At 45.5% G+C, this 18253-nt stretch overlaps 1 protein-coding gene across 1 annotated transcript in view; it reads left to right on the top strand.

Moving 5' to 3' along the window:
• The first annotated feature begins 1895 nt into the window (after positions 1-1895).
• The window catches only part of Rps6ka2 (ribosomal protein S6 kinase A2), a 263912-nt gene continuing 247554 nt past the window's right edge, over positions 1896-18253 (top strand). Inside the window, exon 1 of the mRNA XM_052750789.1 lies at positions 1896-1936. Within this exon, the coding sequence (XP_052606749.1) occupies positions 1911-1936 (26 nt within the window). The 5' untranslated portion in view covers positions 1896-1910. The remainder of the gene's footprint in view (positions 1937-18253) is intronic.

Here is an 18253-nt window from a genome sequence, read left to right as displayed (position 1 = left end):
GTGGCATTTCCTAAATCTGAGTGCTCATGTATGGGCCTGACCCTATGGGCCTGTTAGTGCCCCTGTGGAGCTGCACTGTGGAGTGAATTCTTTCTCTTTGTGGAGGAAGTCTAGATGAAAATCCTAGGAGAAGAGAGCATGCCGACCTCTCTGTCCATGGTCCTGATACACTCATTAAGGCTTACAAAACTTGGCTCCCTCTCACTCTCCCCCACTCCCCGGCCCTCATCTCCTACCCCACTTTCAACCAGCAATTCTTCTGGAACTTCTGCTGCATTTGCACCTTCCTGACCAGCCCAGCTGCCCTTCACCTATCCCACATTACCTTCCTGACATGCTCATGTCTGCTAGCACCCAGGGACACTGCCTTCTGCACCGTGACCTGTTTCTTAAAGCGATGGATATTTGTGGGTCTTCAGTTAAAGGCTAATGACAGGACTGTGCTTATTTAGATTTGGATTTAGTTTTCATGGCATTTGGATTATAAAGGTATTTAGCATCCTAAGCCACTGCAGACTGAAAGTGCAAACGGACTACCCTCTTGTCTCAGCAGTTTGATGCAACAATTGCCACTGCCCTTTCACATCCATTAAGGTTTTGGCAAAGAGCCTTCATGTAGTGGTTTGGGGTCTGTAATATGGCTATGCCCTAAGTGAACTCCTCAGCTCTCACGGGCCCTCACACTAGTCAAAGAGAAAATAAAAGAGATGAAACAATTTTACATAACACAGAATAATGGCTGCAGAATAATTCTCATGTATATAGAAAGTGCTAGCACTTTTCTCAGAGTTTATCTTTCTCCTCGGTCATATCCCAGAATAGCACACCTAAAATGTTGGGATAAGATGTTCCTACTTTTCAAGAGTGCATCAAAAACCATCTGCATGCACTACTAAAACACTAAACTCTATTGCCAGTGAACAGCATGAAGTTGTGTATCTTTGCTCTACTGTGTCTTAAAATCAATGCGTGCTTGTAATTTGTAGTTTTTTTGTTAGATTTTTAGGATACTTACCTATTCCTCTGCTGATTAATATAGCTAACATTTACAGTTGCTTTTAGTTATAATTGTTTCTGACAGTCCTTTTTAAAAGCCCAATGTTATCTACATAGAATCCTAATAAGATAAGCCTGGTGCAACAAAAATTTTTGGCTTAAGTCTATACATACAATTTAAATATATTAAATAATTATATGTTTATAATGGCAAAAGTATGTACATTGAAAACACAGAGTTGATCAGTAATAATTGATACATTTATAAATATTTATTTGGTATTTGCTCTTATGCCAGATAGAATGCCAGGTGCCAGCCATCCTTATACTTTGAGGTACAAGACTATCCCAAGTAAATACCCAATGTATATGTAGAGCCCAGCTTCTTAAACTGTAGGTCATGGCTCCATACAGCGTCTCAGAACTGAATGTGGAGGTCATGAAAAATTTGGCAACAGTAAACGTCTCAACAGTCAATTTGAAATCAAATGTGTAGTGAACCCGAGTGTTAATGGCAGCTCTTACCCTTGCTGCATCCTGTGACTTCACTGCAGCCTTGGCTACGAACATGCAGAGAACATGTGCTTGGCACTGTGCACTGGCACTCCAAGCAGCACTGATGAGCATTGCCGGAAACCCCTCAGCGCATTAGTTATTGTGAGCTGTGGTATTTGTACTGTGTTTACAAACTCCTGTAGAAACAGAATAGTTTAATTACAGAAAACAATGTTTCCAAGATGTTTAATAGTTTCCTGCCATCATTCCTCAGTGAGTGAGTACCAAACCAATATACTTTCTGATTGTTTTGTGTTACAGTGCTTGACTGTCTAAAATCGTTGCTTGAGGGCATACAAGATGGCTAACAAAGGCTTCCTGCACAGTCTGAAGACCTGAGTTTGATTTTTAGGACTCATATGGTTCACAGGGAGAACTGTCTCTTGTAAGTTGTCCTCTGACCTCCATGTGCACAGTGTGGCATAAGCATGCTATCTCTACACTAAATAAAATGTAATTCCATTTTTAAAATTAAAAATTGCTGTTTCAGGAAGGATGTAGTGATGTAAGCCATTAATCCAACTACTTGGGATGTGGAAGCAAGGGTATCAGGAGTTCAGGGTTACCCTTGGCTACTTAGGAATTTCAAACTAAGTCTGGGCTATGTAAGCCCTTATTTCAAAAACAAAAGACAAAACAAACCCTGGTGGTTGCTGCTTGAGTTTCTGGCCCAATGAATTACTGGCTTGGGATCAGGATAGACTTTCCAACCATTTTTGAAATGGCTCTAAGCAAACATCTGCCACGTTGTACCACGTGCTTATGCAAAGTAGCATCTTGAACATTGATGATTACATCAATAAAATCAAAACACTGATCAACTGAAAAATGCTGAGGATTTTTCATTCTGCACTGTCAGTTACTCTGGATTTCATTCTTTTTTTTTGTTTTTGTTTTTTTTTTTGGTTTTTCGAGACAGGGTTTCTCTGTGTAGCTTTGCGCCTTTCCTGGAACTCGCTTTGGAGACCAGGCTGGCCTCGAACTCACAGAGATCCGCCTGGCTCTGCCTCCCGAGTGCTGGGATTAAAGGCGTGCGCCACCACCGCCCGGCTGTGGATTTCATTCTTTAGATAAAACAAATGAGCAATCCCATTCTAGTATGAAAATTTGCTTTTACCTTTAGTAAATGGTAAAATCAAAAGAATTGTTTTAAACTAAATTTCTTTATGATTTATCAACAAATGTTTGGTTTATATCATGTTTAATTTATATGTATACCTATAGTCTTGTAAAAACTTTGAGCAAATATGGGCTCCGAATGGAAAAAGCTTAAGAATTCCCATAAGGGAAGATGAAGTAAAATCGTCTCTTTCCAATGCTGTCCTGACACAGCATTATGTATCCAACTGAAGTTTGACACACTCACTCAAAAAAAAAAAAATGTCTGAAGAGCTTTGATTATAGTGAAAACTGATTTTCTTGTGTTATACATTGTAGTTGGTTTGTGTACCTCAAAAAACATGTCTTGGGGGTCCTACCCCAGTATCCATGATTATGACTGTGACTCTATTTGGAAATGGTGTCTTTATTGATCTCTTCGAAGTAAGAACTCCTTAGGGTGAGTTCTGACTGCATGTGACTGGCATCCTTAGAAGAGACGGACAGGTATGTGGGACGCAGACCGTGTGCAGTGGACGATCAGGTGGGGATCACTTGGGGGGGTTACCCCAGAAACTGGCAGAAACAAGGAAGAGTCCTCCCCCAGGTTTCTGAGGGAACACAGTCTGCAGACACCCTCATTTAAGACTTGTGGCACCCAGAAACTTAGGAAGGTATTTCTCTTGTTCTAAGCTACTTAGTTTGTGGTTCTTTGCCATGGTGGCCTAGGAAGCCAGTGAGGTATGTCACAGATGAACTTGGAAAACAAGATTCAAAATGCAGAGTGAATTCCTTGTAATTAGAGTTGGACACAATCAGATTTGCAGTTATCTGGTCCTGGAAAGCTGTGTGGAGCCAGCCTTCCAAGGCCAAGAAGGAGCAGGGCAGGAGTGGAACTCAGGCACACTCCCGCTGTGGGGCTTCCAGCCTTCCCACCACATGTGCAGGTCCCCACCTCCAAATGCAGCCCACATCCACCAGCACCCTCCATCTATGACGTAACAGACTTTGGAATTACACAGGACAGAACTGGAGTGATTTCTAAGGGGCAGAGGAGGGTGCAGGGTACCTCCCATCCCTCAACTGCAGACAAAACTGAGAAGCAGGACTTCATGGAGGTCTAAAGATTTAGTCTGAGTTATTTGATTTGTTGGAAATAAAACCCACGAGGCCTCTTTTGCTCTGAATTGTCTATTATTTTCCAGAAGAGATAGACAGTTCCCGACTTCTGTAGGAATTTTCTTGGCACAGTTTAGTTTTCAATGAGATTTTCATAGTTCACAACCTGCCCAGCAGTTCTTGGCTTGTTTCTCAGGGACTCAGCTGCTAAGTTGAGATGCTCCTGAGGTAACTGGAAACTATTTTCTTTTAAAATATCTCAGGATTTAGCCCCCAGTTATTCACAAAGGGTTTTTGAAGTGGCAGGGAAGAGGACATGGAAGCAGCTTTAGGAGGGTTTCTCCCATCCACAGCCTGGTGTGCAGGGAGGGGAGTCGATGTTAAACTCCAACATCCCAGAGGAGGATTTCTGCTGTGGGGGGCGTGGAGAGAAGTGCAGTGGGGTTGCTGCAGACCTCACGCTGGGTGCCTTGCAAGGTCCCCTTTGCAGAGGTGACATAGTGAGGAGACGGGCAGGTGGAGGGCGGGTGACTGCACACAGCATGCTTTCACACTCTCTTCTTCTTTCAGGACCTTGTGAATACAGCAAGGTTTTTTTTTTCTTTTCATTTTGTTTCGTTTTGACTTAAGTTTTAGTTTTTTTGAAACAGGAGAAGGGATCTCGTGTATCCCAGGCTATCCTAAAACTCACTATGTAGCTGAGGATGATCTTGAACTTCTGAAACTCTTCCTTCGCCTCCCAAATACTGGGGTCACATACAGGTACCACCACCAGAGTCTCCTAAGATGCTCTCCCCACTAATCCCAGAGTCTGCCATGTACTTGGCACCCATTGTTCAGCTGTGCAATTACCATCCTGATGAGGTTCTGAAATATTTTTAGAGGACTCTGGAGTCACTGGAGAAAGAGTGCTTTATGCCTGATGTAATTTTCTTGTAAAGTGAATTTTAATTTATGAGAGCTGTTATTCCAGGAACTATCTGGGTAACTGGATTATAAAGAACAGCTGATTAGGCAAGACCTCTCTTTCCTCCATGTAGAACTGCAGTAGGATTCAGGCTGCACTCCGATTTTAAAAATCCTACATGGGCTTTATTCTAAAAAGCCAGGGGATATCTTCTTGTGGTCAAAGGACTAAAAAGAATTGTTGCATGTTTAAAGCATCTTTTAAAGATGAGAAATGTTGGTTCTAGATAGCATACTGAGAATGTTGTGCTTTTAAAGTCTCAACATTCACATACACTGTCTCAGTACGGGTCTTGAGGACAATGGTCTTAACTCACGGGCAGTGGGAAATGGCTGCTTCTCAGCACAGGCTTTCTATGCAGCCCAGCCTCATGCATCAGTACCCGGATGCAATCATAGCATAGCTTCAGGTTGGCCAACCATTGTCTGTGCACTTCTGGCATGGACAGTTATTTCATAGATACAAGTCAGTGATTTGTCGCTGTGAGGCTGCCGCCCAGGTGGCTCCCTCGGCCACCAAGAGCCCTGCCTGGATGATACAGGCACGGAATGAATTGGAAACTGGCCAGCCAAGGGTAGGGTGGTTGGGCCTACCCTCTCTATCTGTGACTGTGGCAGACATATCAAGGACAGGGCCGGGGTTTGTTCTTCCCACGAGAGTCTGTGATGAGGCTTGTTATTGCTGGTTATCTTGTAAGATGATTAGGGAGAGGCCAGCTTGCCCTATGGCAGCCAAGGCCCCACTAGGGGAAGCAGTGAAGCCACTCTGTGGTCACAGTGTGTGAGGTACACAGTAAGACCTCCTTCCCCAGAACTCATGCACATGGAGCTGTTTAGAAGTATTTATTTTATATCTACTTTAAAGTGTATTTGGAATCTATTTGGAGCTCCAAGGGAGTGAATTCTGTAAGTCCTATGGGTTGGGTCACAGAGATGTTTCCAGATGAGAAGCCCCAGGATGGGCAAGCACAGCCTGTTCCCCTGTACATGGTGGTTATGTACATTCTTGTACAGTTGTCACGAATACAAAACAGTAAAGACTACACCATTGCTCCTTAGGAGTGTCTGGTCACATCAGTGCTGTCAACCAGTCAGCCACACAGTCTTGTTTTGTGTGTGTCTGTTTGATAAATATCTGTTATTTTATACTTCATGGTCAATGCTCTAGCTGTCTCTCATGCTGAAGGAAGCTTCTCTTGTGCGGATGCATCCTCTTCCGTACTTAGGAACATAAACAAAACTTTCGACACTTGGATCAGGGCTCCTTTGAGAAGGAAATCAACAGAAAACATAAAAAAAAAAAACCTCAAAATGCATGATTCGAAATAGATGGTGAAGAGGATGCTTGTTATAGTGTGATCTGGACCATTCAGGAGGAGGACCCCCCCCCTCCCCATGTTCAGTCTCAGCAGGGCATGAGGGTATTGAGGAACTCAAATCCGTGAATGTCCTAGAATGACCTTGAAATCTCATGGTGTTCTGTTTGGAGTTATGGGAACAGCTCAAACACATGCCCTCCCTGATTTGCCACCCCTGAGTTGTGAGGTAGCTGCTGTTCCCTCGGGAGAAAGAGAGGTCAGTGGGATTGGATTAACACCTGCAGCACCTGTGACCGTGGCTAAATTGGTTCTAGGAGAACACCTGCCGGGGGAGCTGGGGCGCTCATGTGTACCATGAGCCGTATGATGACCCACATTTGAAAGAGTCTGAGGTCCTGGCATCTTGGAAACAATAGTCTTCATACTTTTCTCCCAGTATAGGGAGCTGTACTTACACTGTGGCCCAACAGTCCTGAGCTGAGAGGCTGGGATTTGGGTGAACCAGTATGTGTGAGCTCTAAAACGAGGAGGGGGAGAGGTGTCATGGGAAGGTAGTGTAGCTTAGCCCTCACAGTTTCTATTTTGCTGATCCTGGATCTTTTCTCGTCAACTTTTGATACTGAAGACAGGGTACTGGAGAAGGTGTATTTCCTCATAAAAAATTATGTATATGGGTGTTTTGCTTGTGTGTATGTATGTGCAGCATGTTGTACGCAGAGCCCAAAGAGGCCAGAAGAAGGTACCAGATCCCCTGGAACTGGAGTTACAAGTGATTGTGAGCTACAATTTAGGTGCTGGGAGTCGAATCTGTGTCATCTAGACTAGCAGATGGCACTCTTAACTGCTGAACTATTTCTCTAGCCTCTATTTCCCAATTTGTATCTTTTTTTTTTTTTTTTTTTTTTTGGAAACAGGGTTTCTCTGTATAGCTCTGGCTGTCCTGGAACTCACTCTGTAGACCAGACCAGCCTGGAACTCACAGAGATTCACCTTCCTCTGCCTCCCAAGTGCTGGGATTAAAGGCGTGCGCCACCACTGCCTGGCTATTTCCCCATTTTTAACATTGTACAATATAACACAGATATGTGCTGTGAACCATTTTAAAGTGTGCAGTTTGGTGTCATTAAGTAAGTTCATATGGCCGTCACCACCTATGACAGGGCTTTTCAGCACTGGGACTCTGGACTTAGTGCACTAAATTCCCGCTCTCTCTGTCCACAGACCCAGAACCTCCACGCCACCTCCTGCCTTTATGTTTGATTGCTCCACTTTGTAGAATTGAGGTCACACACCATTTTCCTTTTTGTGACTGGTTTTCATTTAGAATGCTGTCTCCGAGGGTTACACATGTAGTATCTGTCAGAATGTAAAGGCTGAACCACACCTTTTGGTTATCCGTTTGTCAATAGCATCTGGGTGGTTTCCACTTTCCCCCAGGGCTAGGGCTTGAACCCAGAGCCTCTCCTATGGCAGCAAGCGCTCTAGCCCTGCTGTAGGCCAGCCCTACTTCCACCAAGTAACTATTGTGAGTAACGGTTCCCGTATAAATATCTCTCTGGGTCCCTCTTTCTGTTGAGTGTAGACCAAGCATTGGCTACTTTATTTTAATCTTTCAGTCACCATACTGTCCCCACAACAGCTGGACCGTTTATACTTCCAACAGTGGTTCACAGGGGTCTGTGTGGTTTTTTTCTTCATTTTGTCAACATTTGATATTTTCTTTGTCGACTGGCTATCTTAATAGATGTGAGGTGATGGCTCACTGTAGTGCCAACTTGCATTTCCTTAACAGTGTGTCATTTTTATGTTTGTTGGCCATTTGTAGATATGACGACTCAGTTCCTTTGCGTATTTTGAATAATTTATTTTTATCACTGTGTTTTAAAGGTCTTTATATTTTCTTCTTATTAATCCATCAGATAAATGAATGGCAAATGCTTGCTCTGTGGGTTGACTTTTTACTCTGTGGTGATATTTTTGGGTGGCTGTGACATTCAGGTTTATCAATGTTTTCCTTTTGATGTCTATGCTTTTGCTGATGTAGCTAAGAAATTGTTGCAAAGTTTGCTGTTACCATTGTTTTGTAGGGATTTTATAGCTTTGGGCTTTACATTTAGGTCTTACATTGGTCAATTTTATGCCAGCTTGAGACAAGCTAGAGTCTTTTGGGAAGAGGAATTCTCAGTTAGAAAATACCTCCATAAGACTTGCCTGCAGGCCAGTCTGTAGTGCGTTTCCTGGATTAACTATTGATGTGGGTGGTCCCAGCTCACGGGGGCAATGATACCCTGCTCAGGTGGTCCTGGGTGCTATAAGAAAGCGGACTGAGCAGCCTGGAAGCAAGCCGGTAATTAGTACTCCTCTATGGCCTCTGGGCTTCTGCTTGAGTTTCTGGCCTGACTTCCCTCGGTGATGGCACATGACCTGAGAGATATAAGCCAAAGTAAACCCTTTCTTCCCAAGTTGTTCTTAGTCATGGTGTTTTATCGCAACAACAGACACCATAACCAAGGCCAGTCTCAACTCGGTTCTGAGTTATGTCTTATAGCTTTTAGGAGTGATCCAGCCTCATTGTTTTGACTGTGGACATTTGGTTTTTCCAGCATTACGTGTTGAAAAGGCCGCTCTTTTTCCAGCGAATGACTTTGGTACCCTTGTTGAAATGTATGTGACCCTGTATGGGAGGATTCGTTTCTGGTTTCTGTATTTGATTTAATCGGTCTATATATCTGCCTTTATGCCAGACCCACACTGTCTTAAATACTGTGACTTTGTCATTGTAAGTTTTGGTATCAGGATGTATGATTTCCCTCATCCTTGTTCTTGGCTAATGTCTTGTTTATTTGATACTCACTGATTACACATGACTTTCAGCATAGATATTTCTATTTCAGCAAAGTAAGTCCTTGAAGTTTTGGTAGACGTTTATGTTAAAACTCATACAGCACCAGGCATTGCTAACATCTCATTGATTACATGGTACATTTCTCCTCATTTATGTCTCCCTCAGCCCCCTCAGAATGCTTTAGAGTTTTCTCAGTACATGACTTTTATTTTTGGTTATTTACCAAGTCTTTTATTTTTTCCAATCCTGTTTGTAAGTGGAATTGATTTCTTAATTCCCCCTTCATATTGTTTATTGTTACCATGGAGAAATGTGACTGACTTTTGTTTGTGGAGTTTGCATACTACTGCTTTGCTGGATTGGCTTATTGGTTCTAACATTTTTGTGGAATACTTCACATTTTCTACCTGTTAGGTTACAGAATCTGGGAAGAAATAAATTTACTAGCTCTCCACCTTGAATGTCTTCTTTTTTTGGTTGGGGTGGGGAGCCTAGTTGCTCTGGCTGGGACTTCTAGAACTGTGTTAAACAGGTGGAAAGAGTGGGTATCCTTGGCTTGTTCCCAACCTTAGAGAAAGCTCAGCCTTTCACCGGGGTCTGATCTTTGCTATGACTCTTTTCACATTTTTTTTTAATCATATAGACACAACCTTCTTTTAGTCCTAGTTTGTTGAGTGTTTTTCGTGGGGAAGCATGTGGAATTTTGTTTGTGTTTCTTGGGCGCCACCCAGGCGTTTGTTCCATTTAAGTGCTTTTCTTTCACTTCGTCCAGCTGTCTCTGTGTCTTCTGTAAAACCCTTGAGTGGTTTGATGAAGTCTGTGATTGACCTTTTCAATTCTGCATACTGGGATTCATCTAGGTCGTTATCAGCAAACGTGTCGACAGGACTGGTGGGCTTTGGAGAGAAGACACTGGTTTGATCTTTCATATTGTTTGTATTTTTTGCAATGAAATTCGGGTATGTGGACTTTTTTTTTTATTAGTTCTGTGTCTGATATACACAGAGCAAGTTGGGCAGAAGAGAGGATGTGTGGACCAGGTTGGGCCTGGAGATTGAAAACCGATTCAGTGTAATGAAGTCAGGTGGATAAAGAGGACTGGGCTAGTGTACATGACGGGCATTCTAATCTAAGATCCCTAATCTAATCTTAGGGATAGATCTAGGGGTTAGGACGGGTGCAGGGAGGGAGGATCAGACAGACTCACTGGGATAGACTCTGAAGAAGGGTGTACTAGAGCTGTCTGGATGGAGAGCTTGGGTTTGGTATGGGAGGGACCTCCACAGAAGATTTTTAAATAGATAAAAAATGTTTAACTTTAAAAAATTTGACTAAAATTTGATTTATCAGAAATCACAGGAATTTCTCTTCCTTTTCTCCGTTCCCCTACTCTTCCAGGCAGTGTCTTCTTCCTCCATGGAGAACTGCCTTCATGGTTTATGATTTGCTTGCAGACTTCATCAAGTGAATGCTATAAAACATCAGTACATTTTCAGTAAAACCATTTACAGAAGTGCTAATGTCATAATGGTTTTTCTTTATCGTCTCAATTCCACAGAGACATTGAGTTCATGATTATCTAGAGAATTTCTCGGCTTTGCTGTCTCTCTGTCACCACTCATGTGGTATTGATCCCACTGCTGCTCGAGAACAGGCATCTTCCTTGCTTTGGAAACTTCCTACTGAAAACGCTGAAATGCTGAGTCCATCTTCAGATGTTTTACATTATTAATTCTCTTTGCAATTACAGGATGAACTGAAGTGCTTGACACGCTTCTTCAAGTATCTCACGAAATCAAACTTTAATTTGGGCAAACAGTTGAGTTGAGGGCAAGGGAGTTTGCAGTTTTATCTGGTGAAGAAGTGCCAAAGGGGGCTGGCCCACTTGGACTCTGACACAGGGCAAGGGAGTTTGCAGTTTTATCTGGTGAAGAAGTGCCAAAGGGGGCTGGCCCACTTGGACTCTGACACGCTGCAATGGGATTGGTGGCCCACGAACACCAGAAACTTGGCCCTCAGTGCTGGAGTCTAGAGATCCACACTGAGGTGTCCTGTGTACCTCGTTCCTAGTTCAGAGATGGAAACTACTTACTGCAGCTCTCTAATCCCACTTGTGGAGCTCCGTTCTCAGGATCTGGTCACCTCACCAAGGCTGACCTCCTGACATGGCATCCTGGGGCTAGGCTTCAACGTGGTCATTTGGAGGAGACACATGGACCACAGTCCCCATCACCGGGACGCTTGTGTGTATAACTTGACTAATTCCTCATTCTTGCTGTTGAATTTGTTCCTTCTGTTATAATAAAATATCTCGGGCTTCATATTTTACAAAACCAGGCATTTATGTTTTCATAGTACAGAGACTGACTGTCAAGGTCAAGGAGCCAGTAGGTTGCATCTCTAGGGAGGGTAACTCTCTCCTTCCATCCCCAGAGGGCACAAATGCTGTGTGCCCATGATAGAAGGGCAGAGGGCCTTGCTTGTTCACGGCAGCCCTTTTTCAAGGCCGTCAACCCCACGTTACCTCCTCGAGCACCCTCAGGACTGTATCTGGGGCTCAGATCTCACTGTGAACTCTGGAGAGACATTTGCACCTAAACTGTCACACCACTCATCTTCCTCTTGAGTCGCACTACCAGCACCTGGTCTTGGAGAGCAGGTTGTGGAGGCCAAGAAGTTGTTATGGAATTCCTAGGCCTGACTCTTGGACAGGGCAGATGCACCCAAAGTTTGTCCAGGCCTTGTGGATTCCTGCCTGTTGCCTAATTGCCCTGTCACAATGAGTCATTGTGTCTAAATGTTTTTCAAGAACCGTAGAGGAGCTGGTCTGATTGAGTTGAAATACTTGATCCCCTGGACCTGTAGAGTCCTTTACAGCAGAAAGAAACAGGGTCCCAACTGATCTCTCACCAGCTCCTCTCAGGGTCTCATGGGGAACTGGCTGCATCTCTCAGCATGTAAACATCCTGGTAATTTACAATAAAACTCATGGTACTCCTTAGTGTTTCCATGGTAATCTGACAGCTTGCCAAACCTCTTCAAAAATACACAAAAATGTGTTTTTCTGAGAATGCAGAAATTTGTTGTCGGTCTTTCCTTTAGCTTGGATTCCCACTCTACGCACCCCCTTGGAAAGTTAAGCCAAACAGTAGGGTCTCTCTCCCCCACAAACCCCTCACCCACCCAATGCATTGTATCCATTACCTTCCTTCATGGTCTTACAGTAAAAAAAAAATCTAAATTTTAATTTTTAATTAAATGCAATGTTCTGCTACCACAAGCTCTATTATTTGAATTAAAATTACAATCATTGTTAGTATATAATTGATTAGTTATACTCTTTGATAATAAAGGAAGTAAAATGGTTGGAAACTGGATATACATGATAATGTGTGTACTTGTATGTCTGTGGAGGACCCTGTCTTACTAAGCAGGGGTCTGCATCATTTCCTGTAGTTTTTGGATGTCATGAACAGAAGCAAACATGTCCACATAAATAGCCATGGAAAGATGGAATGAGGTTTGCTTTAATGATGTCACTTGATTTTTCTTTTCTTTTCTTTCTTTCTTTCTTTTTTTTTTTTTTTTTTTTGAGCACCTTCCAAGGGAATGCCAGGAATCAGCTAGTGATTGTTACAAAAACTCATTTGAAAAGACCTGTCAGCTAATGACGTAGATAACTGAGCATGTGCACAGTTCCCCAGGCAGGGTACCCTTCTCCCTGCCTCTCTGTGGTGTTTCACCTTGCCGTGGGCTGGGAGGCCTGTGGAGTTGGGAGGCCTTGGGTTTCCCAGCACGGGAGGGTGGGTAACAGAGAGGGGCGGGACTTTCTCCTCTCTGTGACTCTGGAAGCCACAATGAGTGGGCTGCCTGCCCCTGGCCTCTTTTACGTTTGCCTTTCTCTGTTGCCCGGGCCTGTCATGGCCGGCTCCTGGGGTCTCCACACCTGCGTATTCTTTGCTTACATTCCTGCAGTTACCCCTTCCTTGATCACATCCACTTGGTCCTCTGGCCAGGACCCTCTTCTCCTCTGGAATCGGATAGTAGTAGAAATATCTGGGTCTGAATGCAGGAGACATCAGTAAGGGGTACCCAGCAGTCCCCCAGCTTACACTACAGGCCTAACTCCAGCTCTCTGGTCAGGCATCCAGAACAGACTGACAGGGACTGATACTGAGATCCTCTCCCAGCCAAAATGAGGTCACAGGTTCTCCAAAGAAGCCTAGCCAACAGGAGGTGCTGGGATGCAGAAGCAGGCTGTGAATGTGAATGCTGTGTCTAGAGATGCATATGTCTGTGTAGACAGACAGTTGTGTTTGTTTTAAGAGTTGGCCCAGAGAGTAACACAAGTCGAAAATCTATAGGGCAGAGCCCAGACTGAAAATTGTTTTAGAGGGAGTCCATATTTTAGCTCAAAGGCTGTCTAGAGGCAGGTTTCTTTCCTTGGGGAGGTCTACCTTTTAAAGCCTTTGGCTGGTTAGAGGAAGTCGTTGTGCTATGGAAGGTCAGTTTCAATACTCAGCACTACTGATTTAAATGTTAATCTCATCTGCACTGGCCTGTTTATTCAATACTCAGTACTACTGACTTAAATGTTAATCTCATCTGCACTGGCCAGTTTATTCAATACTCAGTACTACTGACTTAAATGTTAATCTCATCTGCACTGGCCAGTTTATGTCAACTTGACACAAGGTTGAGTCATTGGAGAGGACAGAGCCGCAGTGGAGAAAACGCCTCCTAAAATTGGGCTGTAGGCAGGCCTGTGGGGCATTTTCTTTACTAGTGATTGATGGGGGAGGGCGCAGCCCATTGTGGGTGGGGTCATCCCTGGGCAGGTGGTCTTGGGTTCTAAAAGGAAGCAGGCTGAGCAAGCCAGTAAGCATCCCCCCCCCCCCCGCCCCCGCCACCATGGCCTCTGCATTGGCTCTTGCCTCCAGGTTCCTGTCCTGTCCTGACGCCCTTCAGTGATGAACAGTGATATGGAAGTGTAAGCCAAATAAACCCTTTCCTCCCCAAGTTGCCATGGTCATGGTGTTTCATCACAGCAATAGAAACCCAACTAAGACAACATCCAATAACCACCTCACAGCAACATCTCCACGGTGTTTGGCCCAACGGCTATGCTCCATGACCCAGCCACATGGACATAGTAATTACCACCCTAGGGCTCAAAGGACCATGATTAACCAGAAGTGAGCAGATCTGTCCTCTGGAGGCCTCGGCTTCATCTGGGGCAGAGGAAGACACATCACCTGAGAGAACACTATCTGCTGTTGCTGTACTTCCTGGCTTATGAGGTTGAGCCTGGTATGGAAGATAGTTCCCATACAGGGCCCCAGCACCATGCTCCTGTTGGGGCACAAGAGGGTTTCTACCTCTGACCCACAGTCCCAGGGGGTTCGGGGAGGCTATCCTACCTGTCTAACCCTCTGCTACCCTTTCTCCCAGTGGCTCTGACCTTTTCTGGTACTGAGGGTCCACACCGTTCCTGAAAGCGTGACTGGACCCTGCCTGACAGTTCACACTGAGCCCCTAGCCCCTACCACCTGCCAGGCTCCCCAAGGACCTGGAGTCTTACTCCTAAAGGCTCAATCGGTTATTAATGCAGGGTGACTGTGTCACAAAAACATTTAGCAGGCAGGGAGACATGTGACTGGCTTCTTGTGTGTTCAGGTCAGGGTGCTGCTAAGCACTTAGGAAATGGGAGACCCACGGGTAGGGAATATCCACTGACAGTGTCAATTGTGATATATGGGGACACTCTGCCCGTGTCTGGCTCTTCAGAGGGGCCTTCTCCTGCACTTGGGCCCCACCTGCTCTTCCTTCTGTCCACATCTTAATTCATGGTTAGGTACCCAGTGACTCTTCACAAGCTCTCTATCCCACTTAGGCTGCTCTGTTCTCTCTCCATGAGGCAGTTCTGCCACGGCTCAGCCTCTGGCTCTGGCAGGTAGACATGCTTACCTGTGTCCAGAGCAGGCTGACCGTAGGGGAGCCAAGCTCTGGATCTGTTGAGACTTGTGACCCTAAGAGCATGCGCCTCAGCATGATGCCAGAGCCCCCGGGAGCATTAACTTGATGTGAGGACACACCACGAAACAAGGCGCTGTTCACACACGAAGTTACCTTGAACACACAAGTGTATAGTCAATGCGTGGAATGAAGACTGAAGTTTGGACTCTGTTCTCTTTGGGAGAATAGTTGGTGACTACCCAACCTTCTCTGACAGAATCTAAGCAAGAGCTGTTTGGATTAATTAGTCTTTCTGAAGCCATGTTCTTCATAGATGTGTGTCTCTCGTCCAGACCCCTAAAAGTGATGCCGACACCATAAGCTCCGGGCATCTTCAAGTTAGCTTGTTGTGGGCAAGTTGCTCTCCAAAGTGCTGGAACGTGGGGCGTCAAGAAAGTCAGCAGGCAGTGTCTCAGTCCCGTCTCCAGGTCCTCTCCAGCCCCACTGCATGCTGTCTGCATACTTGCTTCTGCTTACAGGACAAGCCAGGGCTGTGGCTCTCTGAAGGAGCTGGAGCACACCTCATCAGGGGGAGACCCACGCTCTCACTCTCGCCCTAATTTGCTGTTAAGTTGTGAGCATGTTGTTCTGCTCTGTGCCTTAGCTGGACTGTGTGGTATCTTTCTTCCTTTAAGGTGTGTTTTTCTTTTGTGAACTGGCGCTCTCAGGAAGGTCCACACTCGTGTTAAAGTTTCTGCAGGGCTGACTGACCGATTGTGATTTGAGATTGCTGAGATCCCAAGCCGAATTATCTCGGGCTGTCTCAAGAGACCACCTGTGAGGCCAGCTCGGTTTTGTTCTTTCCGATTTGTTCTCATTCACTTTGCTACGTCTTTTCTGATTTTATACTAGCCTGTATTCTCCTTAGTGTTGCTCTCATCTGGAATTATTGGCTCCGATGTGGCCTTTTAGCTCTTCTGTCTTTCACCCAGGGTGGATGGTCTCCTTAGGCACTGGTTTGTGGGGACAGTTTAGACACCCCTCTCTTCCTCAGCGTTCCTCCTGGGCAGGCCTTGTGTGGTGGTGGCTGTTTGGAGTTCTGTGTGTGTATCTTCCAAGTGGCTCAGATGCATTCCTAGCACAGAACCAACTGTCATGTTAGACTTCAGTTGGAACCACACTGCTGTTACATGTTCACGAAAACCCACTGAAGGCCCGTGCCTACCACTCTGAATGAGCAGGAAAGTCTTACAGGCATACATATATTTAGACCGAGTCCAGGACAAGTCAGACCCATTTCCTTAGCTATCCGGTTGGGCTCTAGTGAGCTTTACCAGCACAGTACATTGCCTGCAGCACATCGTTCTAAGTGGTCAGGGTCTGAGTGAACTGCTAGGTAGACAGACATAGTCATTGCAGGCAATTAGGAACCCCCCCCCCCCACACACACACACACAATATTTTAACTGCACTAGATGCTCAGTTGCTTACTTAGGTGGGGAAATCTGGGCACATTCTAAGGAGGGAAGTTACTGGGTCACATGGGAACTAGTCATGTGTGTACCTACTACCTCTGTTTGATTTCCAGTGCTGGAGATATTGCTGGGGCCTCATGTGTTCTGGGCTGGTGTTCTACCACTGAGTTGTTATACTTCCAACCCAACTGTTTGCTTTAAAATGATCAATGTTATGGGACATTCACCTCATGAACAAAATGGACACAAAATCCTAACCCTGAAGATGGCAGACGTGGAAACTCTCCCAGCGCAGCCCAGTCCGTCTATGGATGCTGCCCTCTCGGCCCGCTCCTCACTCTGGACTTACCTCTCACTTTGCTTAGCTTTGTTCACCTCTAAGCAGGTGTCTGTGGCCCGGGGTTTCCGATGGCCCCTGCTGTGGGTAGAGAGCCTCCAAGTGGTTCTTTCTGCACCTGTCTCTCGTGAGCCAGAGCCGGATGTGAAAGGGGGTCTCCGACTGCCATCCATAAGGCCCAAACTAGCCTCCACTCCTGTTCCACTGTGGAAGGCCATCGGTTCCAACTCTCATTTGACTGGGCAGGCAAAACCACATGGTCCCTGCTCTGGTCCCAAGCTTCCCTGTGTCTGTGTTGCTCTCTGACTGCTCAGTGGTCCCTCCACTCCTTGGAAATCACTCCTCTCCGATAAATGGCTGCATAGTCCCTCCCCCCCACAAGTCTCTGCTCCTCTCCAGCCCGTCTAGCGGGCGAGGACTGCAGATTCTCTTATGATGTGGGGCTCAGGTCTTGTGTGCTGGTGCCTCTGCCTCTTTGTGAACAGCACCTTCTGTAGAACCCTAAGCCAGACATCATGTCCTGTTTCTGCATCTCTTTGGCGTGGCTCAGTGATGCTTGTTCAGGCTCTGAGATGCTCTGTTGATTTCTACCATGAACTTCTGGGGAAGTGTGGCAGTCCCTTCCTGGGCCAGGAGTGTTGGTGAAATGTGTGACATCCAGTTTCTCAGCTCTCAGTGACATTTCAGTTTTGGAAAAGCCATACCCACATTTCCTTGTTACTTCTCTGGGCTTTGACCCACTGGGGACACCAGATTTCTCAGAGTCCTGGATGAGGTCAGAGTGGTCTCCCCAAAAAGTTTTATTTTCAGCATGGAAACCCTAACTATTTCTGTGTGCCTGTTCTGGAGCTTCTGGCCTCTCAGACAGGGTGTCGGCCAGCTCTTGGGTGTTCCACATGTGGGGTTCTTCAGCACCCCAAGTCTGTAAGAAATCGCTATTGAGCTTGCACATTGCTCCAGAAAAGTGTTTAAAAGTCACATGTCTATTACGGGACCCACTGTTTTGAATGCTCAACTGTCATTAGATAAAAGATTTCCCCAGAAGTCCCAGTGACCTCAGGATGTATTTCAGGTCCTGTGTGGCTATGAAGCAAGGTCATTTCCTGCTTGTCCTCGGGGCTGCTGATAAAGTCTTGTCTGCAAAGCACAGCAGGAACACACACATCTTCAGTCCCCTGCCTCAGCAAGTCTGGAAGGCTTGCTCTGTGTGCCGTCTGTTCTGTTCTAGTGGATGCAGGAGCTCTCAGGCAGTAGCTGTAACTTTCTGAGGCTCCACAGTGTGGTCCACTCTTTATGTGCCTCTCATGATGGAAGAAAGGAGTGTCCACAGGTGATCTGAGAAATGGTGTGGAGTCTCTGTACTTTCTTCTCATGATAGCAGGTGCTAGGCCAGGCTGGGCTGCATGGTGAGATTGTCAAAAACCCAAAACCACCACGAGCACTATTCCAGTTCTCCAGAAACTGGATTTTTCCAGTGCTTGGCTACAAACGACCTGCTTTCGTTTTCATGAAGGATCTCCAGGTTCAACAGGCGGCTGTCTGGAGCTTCTCAGTTCATCCTCTGCTGACATCTAGTGGTACAGGATGA

Source organism: Peromyscus californicus, unplaced genomic scaffold (assembly GCF_007827085.1).
Source record: "Peromyscus californicus insignis strain IS unplaced genomic scaffold, ASM782708v3 Scaffold_22__1_contigs__length_63687245, whole genome shotgun sequence".
Classification (NCBI taxonomy): Eukaryota; Metazoa; Chordata; class Mammalia; order Rodentia; family Cricetidae; genus Peromyscus; species Peromyscus californicus.
Note: the sequence above shows the minus strand (reverse complement) of the source record. Positions and strands in the feature narration are given on the sequence as shown.